The sequence below is a fragment of the Equus przewalskii genome, chromosome 7, assembly GCF_037783145.1.
Source record: "Equus przewalskii isolate Varuska chromosome 7, EquPr2, whole genome shotgun sequence".
Classification (NCBI taxonomy): domain Eukaryota; kingdom Metazoa; phylum Chordata; class Mammalia; order Perissodactyla; family Equidae; genus Equus; species Equus przewalskii.
Window position 1 is genome coordinate 65,811,357 of NC_091837.1, and position 13,349 is coordinate 65,824,705.

A 13,349-nucleotide genomic window follows, 5' to 3' on the forward strand; every position below is an offset into this window, starting at 1 on the left:
GAAAACAGTTGCTTTATATATTTTGTTTAGTTTTGTATTTATTTCGATAGAAAGGTTAAGTCTAATACCTATTAGTACCATTATGGCTGGAACCCAGTCAGTGATCGCTTTTAACTATGCAGAATTACTGTGTACTCAAGGAAGCACATGAATGTGGCCTCTGTCTTTGTATGCACTGTTATCGCCCCCAGTAAAAGGAGTGCTTTAGTATCACTCGCAGCCACAAACAGCAAATAAGAACTGGTTCCTATGGGAACCACATCAAGGTGACTTCCCAGGGCAATTCATGTGACAGGAAATGAAGATGCATTCACTGTATATATGTAATTGGAAACTTTATATCCATTTAGTAGCTGGGTAGCTTTTTAGCATCCCATTGTCTTAGTCCTTTTGGGCTGCTACAACAGAGTACCATAGACTGGGTGCCTTATAAACAACAGAAATTTCTTTCTCACAGTTCTGGAGGCTGGGAACTCCAAGATCAAGGTATCAGCAGATTCAGTGTTTGGCGAGAGCCCACTTCCTGGTTCATAGATGGCCAATTTCTCTCTGCATCCTCACATGATAAAGAACAAGAGAGCTCTCTGGGGTCTCTTTTATTAGAAGAGCATTAATCCCATTCATGAAGGCTCCACCCTTATGACCTAACGACTTGTTCCCAAAGGCCCCACTTCCTAGTAACATCACACTGGGGTTTAGGATTTCAACATAGGAATTTTGGAGGGATACAAACATTCATGGAATTCTATGGAATCGGAGGATCATGATGCCATGGTTCAAAGAGGCACTTAGTGGCATTCTTTTATATCTACCATTAGCAAATGCAGGCATGAACTAGGCTAAGGAGAGATGCTTTGGGGCAAGTTCAATAGAAGCTGGCATGTGCATTCCTCCTATTTATGAGCCTAAATGGTAATTTTCAAAGTCTTTTCTTAAGTGACAGAACCATCGCTCCCCACCTCCCTTCTCTTAAATGAAATCCTTTGCAAGTCTGCTGTATTCAATTGGGGGTTAAAAGAAAGGTCTGGAGCTTCTCTCTTGCCCAATCCACTGGCTACAGTTCAGAAATGTCCTTACAAAATCCTAGGACTGTGTGGAACACATTTGAAAACCACTGAGCTGGAACATCTCCTGATAATATCAGAGCCTCTCTAGTCCCTAACCCAGACCCCTGTCTTTGATATAATCCAGTGATTCTCAACTCTGTCTGCTCACTGGGATAACTGAGATCTTTGAAAACAGTACTACTGTTCAGGCCCCACCTCTAGAATGTTGATTTAATTGGTCTGGGTCAGATCCCAGGTATGGTGTTCTTTATGAAGCTTCCTGGATGATTCTAACATCCAGCAAAGATTGAGAACCTTTAATCAGACAGTTTGTGGTTGCATTCCTTGTCTCCCACACTCAGCTCTTGCTCAGGCTTGAGCACTTGCTTCAGGCCTCAGGGATGGAATGTCAGGATTCCCCAGAGCACTGGAGATTGGCCTGGATGAGTTGGGGAAATAGAAATCCCAGAGTGGGAGGTCGTCAACACCTACATGCCCAGTCTTTTCTGGGAGGACAATATTTTCATCTATCCATATCATTGACTCTTCTGTCCACCTCACCTCGCTGTGTACTTGGAATACCTAAAGAGGTGATCATGCTAGAGTTTCTTACTATTTAAGTTACAGAGTTCAGAGAGCAACACAGGAATGCTTAATGGTGCCAAATTGCATATCCTAACAGGTCTGTGGTGGTTTGCACTGCGTATTTACCACCAAAACGTGCTGCAAATGTCATAGCAACTGCAGAGGAACCCCACCCCAATGGAATTATGGTGTTAAAACATTAGATCTGTGGTTTTGAATCTTGATTGTACATCAGATTATCTCGGAAGCATGTTAAAATGGATATTCCTTGGTCCCACCCTGGGAGATTGTGAATTAGAGTATCTGCAGTGGAGCTCAGGAATCTGTATTAATAATTACTAAGTTATTAATAAGTACCTTAGTTGGTGCTGCTACAGTGATCCAGGACCATGTCTTGAGAAGCACCAAGGACCAAAATAAGAGATAAAGCTTCCCTCATTCCTTCATACCCAGGCATATTTTCCTGCTCATGTAAAGCAAAATATCTCACAAAACGTAAAGTTAAATTATGAGTGTCAGCAGAAAGTAGCACAAACAGAGCTAACCCAGAAGTGTAGTTTATCTCCCACAAAGTCATGCTTGATTTTTGATGAGTTATATGATTTTTCTCAGACCCAAATCGCTATCTTCTCTCCTTGTTGCAACAAACTTTGCTTTGGGTAAGCCTGAGATAAGGCTGAGTGACTCATTTTCTCCCCATTTTTATGGATTTTCAAGTTTTTATGCAGTGACCGAATGCTTGTTTTAGAACTCAGATAAGAATAAAGTACTTTTTAAAAAGAAATCTGACTTGTACAAAATTTAAATGTATATGATTTATACATGGGTTGTGGGGGAGGGGATAGTTATCTACTTAAAATAATGCTTCATGTTACAGAAGGACTTGCTTCCATAAACACATCGTTTAGGAGAGAAATGTGTCTAGTGTTTTCAAAATGGTGTTTCACGATGAACATTTGGCCTAGGCTCAACATGCATGGAAAGCCCTGTTCTTATAAAAGTAAGCCACACTTTCAAAATGACTATGAGTTCCACCAACAATCAATTTACGAGGGTGGGGAGCAGCCTAGAGGCACACTGAGCTTAGTTGGTATCAGAAGTTTTCCACAGGATCTGGCCTGGTGGCATAGTGGTTAAGTTGACACACTCTGCTTCAGCATCCCAAGGTTCATGGGTTTGGATCCCAGGCGCGGGCCTACACACCACTCATCAAGCCATGCTGTGGCAGCATCCCATATACAAAATAGAGGAAGACTGGCACAGATGTTAGCTCAGGGCCAATCTTCCTCACCAAAAAAGAAAAAATATTTTCCACAGAAATAATCAGCCCAATGATGAATATCAGCAGCTCTTCCCTTATCTGCTAACCATTTCAGGAGACAGCCATGCTGAGGGCTGAGGACACTATAAAGACGTTAAAAGATTCAGGTTTTATCCCCCAGAAAACTTCATACTCTAAAGGGAAATGGAAGCATGTGCTATGTGTGTTAATTATACTCCCAGTGGAACACCCCCATGCGGAAGCATATCCCCAGACCACTGGAGAAGGATGGGACGGAGAGCCTGTACTTCAGCCTTCTCCCAGCTTGCCCCAGCATTGAACTAAGGACCTATTTTGCCGTGTCCATCTCTGTCTCAATGACATAAGTACTCAGTTCTCACTGAAGGACATATTGGGACTGACAGCCTCACCATTGTGTATGTCATATGTCATGGCTGACACATGAAGAAATGGGATTTCATGCAATGCAACGCGATATAGCCATCAGTGCCTGCTGGAAGAAAGCCTTGTTCTCCTGGACCCCTTAGAAAGCACCCCTTCTAGGTCCTCTTTGCCCCTCCCTGCAGCCCATCTGAATGCAGGTTTAAAGCCCCCTCTCCCCCATTACCCCCATCCTTTGCTGTGCTTCCCCTTTGTCCACCCTGCCCTTTGATTTCCTGGCCCTCCAAGCAGGGCAAATTGCAGCTGAAACAGGAGAACAATGGGATCAGGCAGCATCCAGACGGAAGGACTGGGAACAGGGCAGGGCTAACTGCGCGACTTTCAGCTGGTCTGCCTGGGTTTCAGCGAGCAGGCCTCACCTTTCAATTGCCGGAGTGAAATCCAGCCTTCTGACAGGCCATGGCCTTACCCAAAGGCAGAGTTAATTGGCAAGTGAAACAATGAACAGAAGATGGGGGAGAGCTAACAGGAAAAATCGCATTGAAGGGGAGTTACCTTGCAAGACACTTAAGTATTTGGGAAGGATTTTCGTTCAACACTAATGCATTTGAGTGCTCCAATTTCATGATGCACCATTATCAAACAATTGATGGATGGTTTATTGTCTTTTGTATGCAGCCATGTATTTTGTCATGGTAATAGGTACCTCAAACATTACTTTGTTTATTCATTCAACAAACATTTATTGAGAACTTTCTGGATGGTTTGCTTTGTAGTAGGAATCGGGGATAAGAAGATAAATGAGAGAGTCTCTGACCTCAAAGTACTTACAGTCTAGGAAAGGGAGACAGAAAAGTACACAAATAAATGGCACATAGCATTATAAGGATTATGATAGATATCTTTATGGGAGACAATAGTGCATGCAGAAGGAATGGCATAAGAAATTAGGCTGGAGGGGGTGATTGTGTTTGCAGAAAATATGTTCCAATATACAAGTCATTAATCTCACTGTTGACAAAATGAAATACCCATAGTAAAATGTATGTTTTTTATTTATTCAATAAATGTTTATTGAGTATCTGCTATTTGCCAGGCACTGTCCTTGGTACGTCTGTGATGGTGTTTACAGGCTAGAAAGGGACACAGGCATTAGTTCAATTAGCACACAGATCAGTGTAAAATTAAAACTATGATATATACAACAAAGATGAGATACGTGGTTTCATGAAAACTATAATAGAAGTATTTCTATAAGGTAGAGGGGCCTCCCTAGGATTGAGCTGAGATTGGAACATGAGGAAAGAGTGAATTAAGGACTCTGCCAGCATAATATGGAGCAATAAAGAAAAACTGCTGGGAATCAAGGACCAAGATTTTAGTCCCAGCTTCACCATGAAGCCCCTCTGTGGACTTCAGTGTTCAGATCTAAAAAAGTGGAGGCGGATTGGTGCCAGGGAGGTAGGAGAAAGAGGGTGACTATAAGCCCTATTTTGCTCAGATCCAAAATAATAACTTACACCTTTTGTCCCACTGTAATTTTTAATAAGTGCCACTATTACCTCTCAAAAATGAGAGTAATCAATTATATAGTCACCCTAAGAAGTGGCAAACTTTGTCTCCAAGCCGTCTTCTAGACCTGTCATCCTCTGAGTGGATACATAGGGCCAACTAAAATCCAAAGCATAAATGACGAATTAAGAACGCCCAGATTCATAAAAGCTAAGTAAGTAGCATTTAATATTTTATACCATGAATAAGACTTCTATATTTTTTTCCAAAAATGGGATAGCAGCCTATGTCCACAGCAGTAATACCTACTAGACAAAGTCAAGTGGCCGGATTAGTTCTCTAGATGTTGATGATGGTGGTGTCTTTACTAAAAATGACGAGATGAAGAAAAAATTAAATAAATTTTTTGTCTTACTTTTCTCCTGGGCACTTATAGGCTTAGTTTGGGGAGATTCTCTCATGATACTTAAAAAATATAGTCCAATACTGGAAGTATAAACAGAGTTTCACAAAATTGAGGAGGCAGAAAATAGCCCTAAGATTCCAGAAACTAGTGTTAAGGAAACCCTAGTTGCTTTACTGCGTTGAATTTTACCAGTAATGCTTTCTGCCATCTGTATTTTGACTCTCAACAGGGACCATAAGAAAGGTTTTCTAATAAAGCATAAATCCCATAGTGTCAATGGCAAATTCATAGAGAGATAGATAAGCAGATCATAGACAGATACATACTACAGGTTAAAACTTCCTAAATTCACTAAGCCAATCATCGTATACTTCTCAGTGGGGATATTATTCAAAGCTTTCTTTAATTTACCAATCATTTCCCTTCTTTAACAAATGTTAGGGTACCGCATCTGGTAAGTTTACTACTCCACGTGTAAAACAGGACTTATCATAAGCTTTGAAGAATTCTGCTTTGTACTGGTAGCATAGCTTAAAATCTATCTGGAACGATGCAAGCATATCTATATTAAAAATAGTTTTAATATCTCAAGATGATGTGTTCACTATCCATTCCCTTTGTGATTATAGACACTGGTTATGTTGGGCCTCTTAGCAGAGGTTCTGCTTTCCTAACTGAAGAGTCAGTCCTAAGGAAGGTGCTGAAGTCTTAAGACATTTATTTAGAAATCGATGTAGAGGGAAACACAGCTGAAAAAAATTTGGAGGAGTGATCTTGAATGATAATGATTTTTTCCTGGCACGTTTGTCCAGGAGACTCAAGATTCCTTTTGAGAATATCCAAGAGTTTCCTCAAGAGAGCAGTCAACGCCTAATGTGGGCTTAAGGATGCCTTAGGATCCCAAACACAGCCCCACTCCTGAGTCGGCAAAGATTTGAAGGCTCTTTCACGTTTCTTTCCTTCTTCCATTTCTTCTCCATGCCCTTGACTGGCCCGCTTTCCCCATGTAGTCTTCCAACCCCCTCCGCACCGCTTAATTCCTCAACTTGTGCTGTTTTTCCTTCTAGTAGTGGTTCCTAATGAGTGAGTATGGAGTACAGAGATGTTGAACTCCAGGATAAAGTGCAGACAGAAATGAAATGAAATAGGATGAATCAAAGGGAAGATATATGTTTGCAGAGAAGCCAGGACAGAAATAAGAGGCAGCTTGAGTCAGGCAAAAAAGGCAAGGAGTCAGGAAGTTCGGATTCTCTCCTGGACACTGCCACCCTGGGCAGGACTCTCCATTGCTGAAGTTTCAGCTTCTTCATTTGTAAAATCTGGGCATCGGGCTAAGTGACCTTTAGGCCCCTCCTCTCTCTAAACAGTTCTCATTCTGAGATTACATTAAACCAAAACAGGTTAAAGTTCCTGTTATTTAGGAGAGGAATGACAGCGATTAAAGCCTCCTTATTAATGTTCAAAATCAGTATGACATATTTTTACTACTGCAATTGAGAAAACCTCTGTAAAGCATTTTGGAATTAAAGGTGGTTCTTTCCAACTTTCAAATAATTAAGCCTTTTGACATTAAGTTTTAAATAGCTTCAACATGCTCATCTTTGTCTCTCTCTCTCTCTCTCCCCTTCTCCACTCCACCCACCCTTAGGCTTACGAGCGGCCGCAGAAACACTCAGCTCTCCATTATGACCCAGGCCTCCCGCAGGACTTCACCGGTGACACCTTAAAACCAAAGCACCAGCAAAAAAGCAGCAGCCAGAACCACATGGACTGGTCCACCAACTCTGACAGTGGACCTGCCACTCAGAATTGCTTCATCAGTCCAGAGTCTGGCAGAGAAACTGCAAGCACCAGCAAGATCCCAGCTCTTGAGCCCGTGGCTTCCTTTGCAAAGGCCCAGGGTAAGAAGGGCAGTGCAGGGAGCACATGGAGTCAGTTGTCCAACAGCAGCAAAGATCTGCTCTTGGGAGGTGTGGTTCCATCCCCAAGCAACCACAGCTCACCAGCCCCACCCAGCAGCTCTGCTGAGTGCATTGGGCTTCAGCCTTTGGTAGATCAAGATGGAGGAGGTGCGAAGGAGCCCCCAGAACCACCTACTATAGGCAGCAAGAAAAAGTCCAATAAAAAAGATGTGATGAGTCAAACCATACCAAACCCAGACCTGGACTGGGTCAAGAATGCCCAGAAAGCATTTGACAATACAGAAGGGAAAAGGGAAGGCTACTCTGCAGATAATGCCCAAGAGGCATCACCAGCCAGGCAGAATGTGAGTTCTGTCAGTAATCCTGAAAATGACTCAAGTCATGTCCGGATTACTATCCCTATCAAGGCACCCTGTCTAGATCCAACTAACCATAAGAGGAAAAAGAGACAGTCCATCAAAGCAGTGGTGGAAAAGATTATGCCAGAGAAAGCCCTGGCTTCTGGAATCACTATGAGCAGTGAAGTAGTTAATAGGATACTTTCCAACCCTGAGGGAAATAAGAAAGATCCCCGGGTCCCAAAGTTGGGTAAAATGATAGAGAATGAGTCCCCTTCAGTTGGCCTTGAAACTGGTGGAAATGCTGAGAAAGTTGTCCCAGGAGGTGTGTCTAAACAGCGGAAGCCACCCATGGTCATGACGCCTCCAACATGCGCAGATCACTCTCCATCAAGAAAGCTGCCAGAATTCCAACATCCAAAATTCGCTGCAAAACGGAGGTGGACGTGCAGCAAACCAAAACCCACTAGTATGCTTCGAGAGGCAGTCCTGGCCACCTCCGATAAACTGATGGTGGAGCCACCGTCTGCTTATCCCATCACCCCATCCAGCCCTCTGTACACCAACACAGACAGTCTTACTGTGATCACACCAGTCAAAAAGAAGCGGGGACGACCAAAGAAGCAGCCTTTGCTCACGGTTGAGACGATTCATGAGGGGACTTCCACCAGTCCAGTCAGTCCCATCAGCCGGGAGTTTCCTGGCACCAAGAAAAGAAAGAGACGACGCAGTTTAGCTAAGTTGGCCCAGCTAGTGCCAGGAGAGGACAAACCCATAAGCGAGATGAAATTTCACAAAAAAGTTGGAAAGCTTGGGGTGTTGGATAAGAAGACCATCAAAACTATCAATAAGATGAAAACACTCAAGAGGAAAAATATCTTGAACCAGATCTTGTCCTGCTCCAGCAACATTGCTCTGAAGGCTAAAGCTCCCCCAGAGACCAGCCCTGGGGCAGCAGCAATTGAGAGCAAATTGGGCAAGCAGATTAACGTCAGCAAGAGGGGAACCATCTACATTGGCAAGAAGAGGGGCAGGAAGCCAAGAGCAGAGCTGCCACCCCCATCCGAAGAACCCAAAACAGCCATCAAGCACCCAAGGCCTGTTTCTAGCCAGCCGGATGTTCCAGCCGTGCCTTCCAACTTTCAGTCACTTGTGGCATCTTCACCAGCAGCTATGCACCCACTTTCAACACAGTTAGGTGGGTCAAATGGCAACCTGAGCCCCGCCAGCACTGAAACCAATTTTTCAGAGTTAAAAACTATGCCAAATCTCCAGCCCATCAGTGCTCTTCCAACCAAAACCCAAAAGGGAATACATAGTGGAACCTGGAAGCTGTCTCCACCCAGGCTGATGGCCAACTCACCTTCACACCTTTGCGAGATTGGGTCACTCAAGGAAATAACACTGTCCCCTGTGAGCGAGTCGCACAGTGAGGAGACGATCCCGAGCGACAGTGGCATTGGGACAGACAACAACAGCACATCTGACCAAGCGGAGAAGAGTTCAGAATCCCGACGGAGGTACTCTTTTGATTTCTGCTCCCTGGACAACCCAGAGGCCATTCCGTCCGACACCAGCACAAAGAACCGTCATGGCCACCGGCAGAAGCATCTTATCGTGGACAACTTTCTGGCCCATGAAAGCCTCAAGAAGCCAAAGCACAAGAGGAAACGGAAAAGCCTGCAAAACCGTGATGATCTCCAGTTTCTGGCAGACCTGGAAGAGCTCATCACCAAGTTCCAGGTGTTCAGGATCTCCCACCGGAGTTACACCTTTTACCATGAGAATCCGTATCCCAGCATTTTTCGGATTAATTTTGATCACTATTACCCGGTGCCATATATCCAGTATGACCCGTTGCTCTATCTTCGTAGGACTTCAGACTTGAAGTCGAAGAAGAAGCGTGGTAGGCCTGCAAAAACCAATGACACCATGACAAAGGTGCCTTTTTTACAAGGGTTCAGCTACCCTATTCCCAGTGGAAGTTACTATGCACCCTATGGAATGCCTTACACATCAATGCCTATGATGAACCTTGGTTATTACAGTCAGTACCCAGCTCCTTTGTACCTATCGCACACACTCGGAGCAGCTTCCCCATTCATGAGGCCAACAGTGCCACCACCTCAGTTCCACACAAGCTCCCACGTGAAGATGTCTGGTACAGCTAAGCATAAAGCAAAGCATGGAGTCCACCTGCAGGGCCCTGTAGGCATGAGCCTCAGTGACATGCAGCCATCCCTGAATCCTCCCAAGGTGGGCAGTGCCAGTCTGTCCAGCGGTCGGCTCCACAAGAGGAAACACAAACACAAGCATAAGCACAAGGAAGACCGGATCCTGGGGACCCACGACAACCTGAGCGGTCTCTTTGCAGGCAAAGCCACAGGCTTCTCCAGCCACATCCTGAGTGAACGGCTGAGCAGTGTAGACAAGGAGCTCCCGTTGGTGAGTGAGAAAAACAAGCATAAGGAGAAGCAGAAGCACCAGCACAGTGAAGCCGCCCACAAAGCTTCCAAGAGTAACTTTGAGGTGGACACCCTGTCTACACTGTCACTTTCTGACGCCCAGCATTGGACGCAGGCCAAGGACAAAGGTGACTTGAGCAGTGAGCCTGCAGACTCATGCACGAAAAGATACTCTGGCAGTGGCAGTGACAGTGGCAGCACAAGACCAGAGAGCCTGGACGTGTTCAGTGAAATGAACGCTTCAAATGACAAGTGGGACAGTGACGTGAGTGGGAGTAAAAGGAGGAGCTACGAAGGCTTTGGGACATACAGGGAAAAGGACATCCAAGCCTTCAAGATGAACCGCAAGGAGAGAAGTTCTTACGATTCCTCCATGTCTCCAGGTAAGGCACAGTTTTTCTTCAGACTTGGGCTATCTTGTCATTTAATTGCTGGGCTTTGCAGGTCAGAAATCCTCCATGTATGGCACATTATGTTCATTAATTTGCAGAGGTAGGAACCAAATGATTATGGATCTCCTTGCACATTTGAGTCTGCTGCACATTTATGCATTATTTACTTGATATGTACCATCTTTTCTCTCTCTTGGAGACATTGCCTGAGAACTGTGGGCCCAGAGGCTGCCCCAATAGCTACCTAGACTGCAACCATGCCCACTACATTTATGCTTATTATTAAAGATGCTATTTGAGGTCCTCATTTGATGGGATGGTGCAGTATGCTAGTTGGATAGAGCCTCTAGAACTCACTAGGTATACCAGTAAGATCCCAAGAATGTCAAAGATGGACATGAATGAATATCTAGTTTACCTGATGTGCTGTCTCCAGAAGTGACACATCCTACATGAGACGTCTACAGCGGAGACCTTGGAAGCTGATGACCAATGAATCCTGAAGTCCACCTGATGAGGGAGCCACAGCCCCAGGCCATATTGTCCTCTCTTTGTCCTTGGGCATTTGATAAGCAGGCCCCCAGAATGAAGCCCTGACTCATTATTTCCCTGCACAGAGGACAGGAAACCTGGCTGAAAGGTGTTGTGTGCCTCCTGCCCCTACGGGACCTTACTGCTGCATCTCTTGGCATGTCCACCGGGAATGGGATTTGCCCACTCATCTCTCAACTCAAGTATTGGTTGCTACCAGAAAGAGCTCATTCCTTGTCAGTTACTGGCAGAACTTTTTACTGACCTGCCCACCCACACAAACCGTCCTTGCCACGGAATCCTCACACTTCTGCATAAGTATTCTTTTATCCCTGTCCACACATCACATAGATGATGAGACTCCGGTAGAGCAGTTATTCACTAGGAAAAGAGTAGAAACTCCTTTCCTGGAAGTTGCAGAAGCTAAAAGGAGTTTTCCTGCTCTCCCTTCCCCCAAATTGTTCCAACCATCTGGCAAAAGTGTTTTTAAAGGTCCAGTCTTCCCTGTATAAGGTTTGTGTATCTCTGTTTATAATGTGTATCCCTTACTTGTCCTCTCCCTTCACGGGGAGTCCATAATTAGTGAAGGTGAGGGCAGTCTATTCATGAGGAATAGAGATATTTTCTAGGTCGGCAGATTTCAGGAAGAAATATGATTATGAGTTAGAAGCCACTTAAAGATTGCCCCAAATTGCCACTAACTTGTGAGTTGCTGTAGTGGTGGACGTTCTCCTTGGTTGATGAAGAGACCAATTAGTGGTCGTGTCTCCTACATTTGCTGAGGGTGATAAATGGCTCACATTTCATGTCTGCCTGAAGTGGACGTGCTTATCTGGGTCTCCCCATTTCTCATCATCAGGCTTTGTTGAAGGTGCTTGTTTTTTGTGCAAAGCCCACCTGGACAGAAGTTGCCAGATTAAACTTTCACATGAGAAATACTGTTGCTTTCTCTTTCAGCATGATGGAATTGATCCATAGGACCAAAACTAGCCGTGGACAGAGGGTATTCTTACTTTTTATTTTCTTGGCATTGTGTAGCTAGAAAATAAGGGTGGTATGTTATTAAGAACTTAACCAAGAATCCTAACTTAACATGCCTGAGCAGCAAGATCTCAGGAGCTAAAACTAGCCATCATTGCTTATTAGGTTTCGCAGCAATCTTACCAGGTATTTTTTGTGATTGGACTGTATTGCTGGATGCTGGTTGAAGTTTCACAGCCAGGGGTTCATCTGTAGTCCCTGTGTGTTCCTGAAGGTGCTCATATTCTATCCATACAATTTTCCTTGTATTTGCGTTCATGTGGTGGTCATTACTTTATTTAAAATTCTCCCCCTCCCTCTCCCTCTCCATCTTCTTGTTTGTTTTTCGGCCAGCCACATGAGGTGGGAAGAAGTAGGCATCATGCCAATGTCATGAAAGAAAGCTGAATTCAGCCTAAGAACTGGGCTCGACTTTGTTACGACCCTCTGTGTGACGATAGTCATGACTTTCTGCTTCTTTAGAGCACTGTCTGCCAATCTGTAACTCAAAGGGTTGGGCTAGACCTCTTTCCATAGTGTGTTTTAGTTCTTAAAGCCATTGCACATACATGTCTTCATAACACCCTTCCTGCAATCTTAGAAGAGGGCTATTTTCATTTCTGTTTTACGTATCAGCATACTAAGGTTCAGAGATCAAGTGACCAGCCCAGGTTCAGAAAGCTATCACTTTTGATTCTAAGCCCAGGGCTTTACCCATGAATTGCAGCTTAACTTCACGTCACCGAACTAGTTACAGCCAAGTCTAGAATATAGGTCCCAGTCCTCAGCCCTGTGCTCCTATATACCACCATCTCCCTTCCTCTTAGAATCCCATCCATCCTCTGATTACATGCATTCCCCTAAGGCATCTGCACAATGATTATATGATGATTTCAGAAGAAAGTAATTAGGACAAGAAAACATCCCTTTATTCAATTCCCAACCGATGAAGCAGGATTCATTATGGCCTAACTTTTTCTCAATTTCAGCCTGGAAGAATCTACATTGGACAGGGTTTCCACGTCTATCTATACTGAAATCCAGTTCTCTGAGCTATTTTGGCCACAGCTTTGTGCCTGTCTCTGTGTTACACAAGTTTATTTTTTCCTCAACATTTTGATGAGCCATAATTGTTGGTGGCTTCTCTGTCTGCATGAGTTATGCCTGTTGTCCTATGCATCTTACTGAATATCTTACTGGAACAGACTAGCTTATCTATCATTCCCCTCCCTTCCAAGCCTTAACCTCTCCTTGCCTGTGCCCTAAATGTCTCTTCTCTTTCTGAACCCCTAAAGCATCATGGAAAAAATGTCTTTAGTAGCACTTGGAACCCAATGTCAGAGTTTGTCAAGACTCCCTAAGCAGCATTCACCTTAATGTTGGGAGGCAGATGGGATGAGGCTAAGGTTACTGGAGGCATTAAGATCTTTCAGAGACTATCTGAGTCACAGTGTCTCTTCAGCTGGATG

General features: G+C 44.2%; 1 protein-coding gene across 5 annotated transcripts in view; it reads left to right on the forward strand.

Annotated features, from left to right (window-relative positions):
• Positions 1-13,349, forward strand: part of SETBP1 (SET binding protein 1) — a 360,544-nt gene that overhangs the window by 248,158 nt on the left and 99,037 nt on the right. For all 5 annotated transcript variants that reach the window (XM_070627579.1, XM_070627583.1, XM_070627582.1 and 2 more), the window contains exon 4: positions 6,861-10,320. In XM_070627579.1, the coding sequence (XP_070483680.1) occupies positions 6,861-10,320 (3,460 nt within the window). The remainder of the gene's footprint in view (positions 1-6,860; positions 10,321-13,349) is intronic.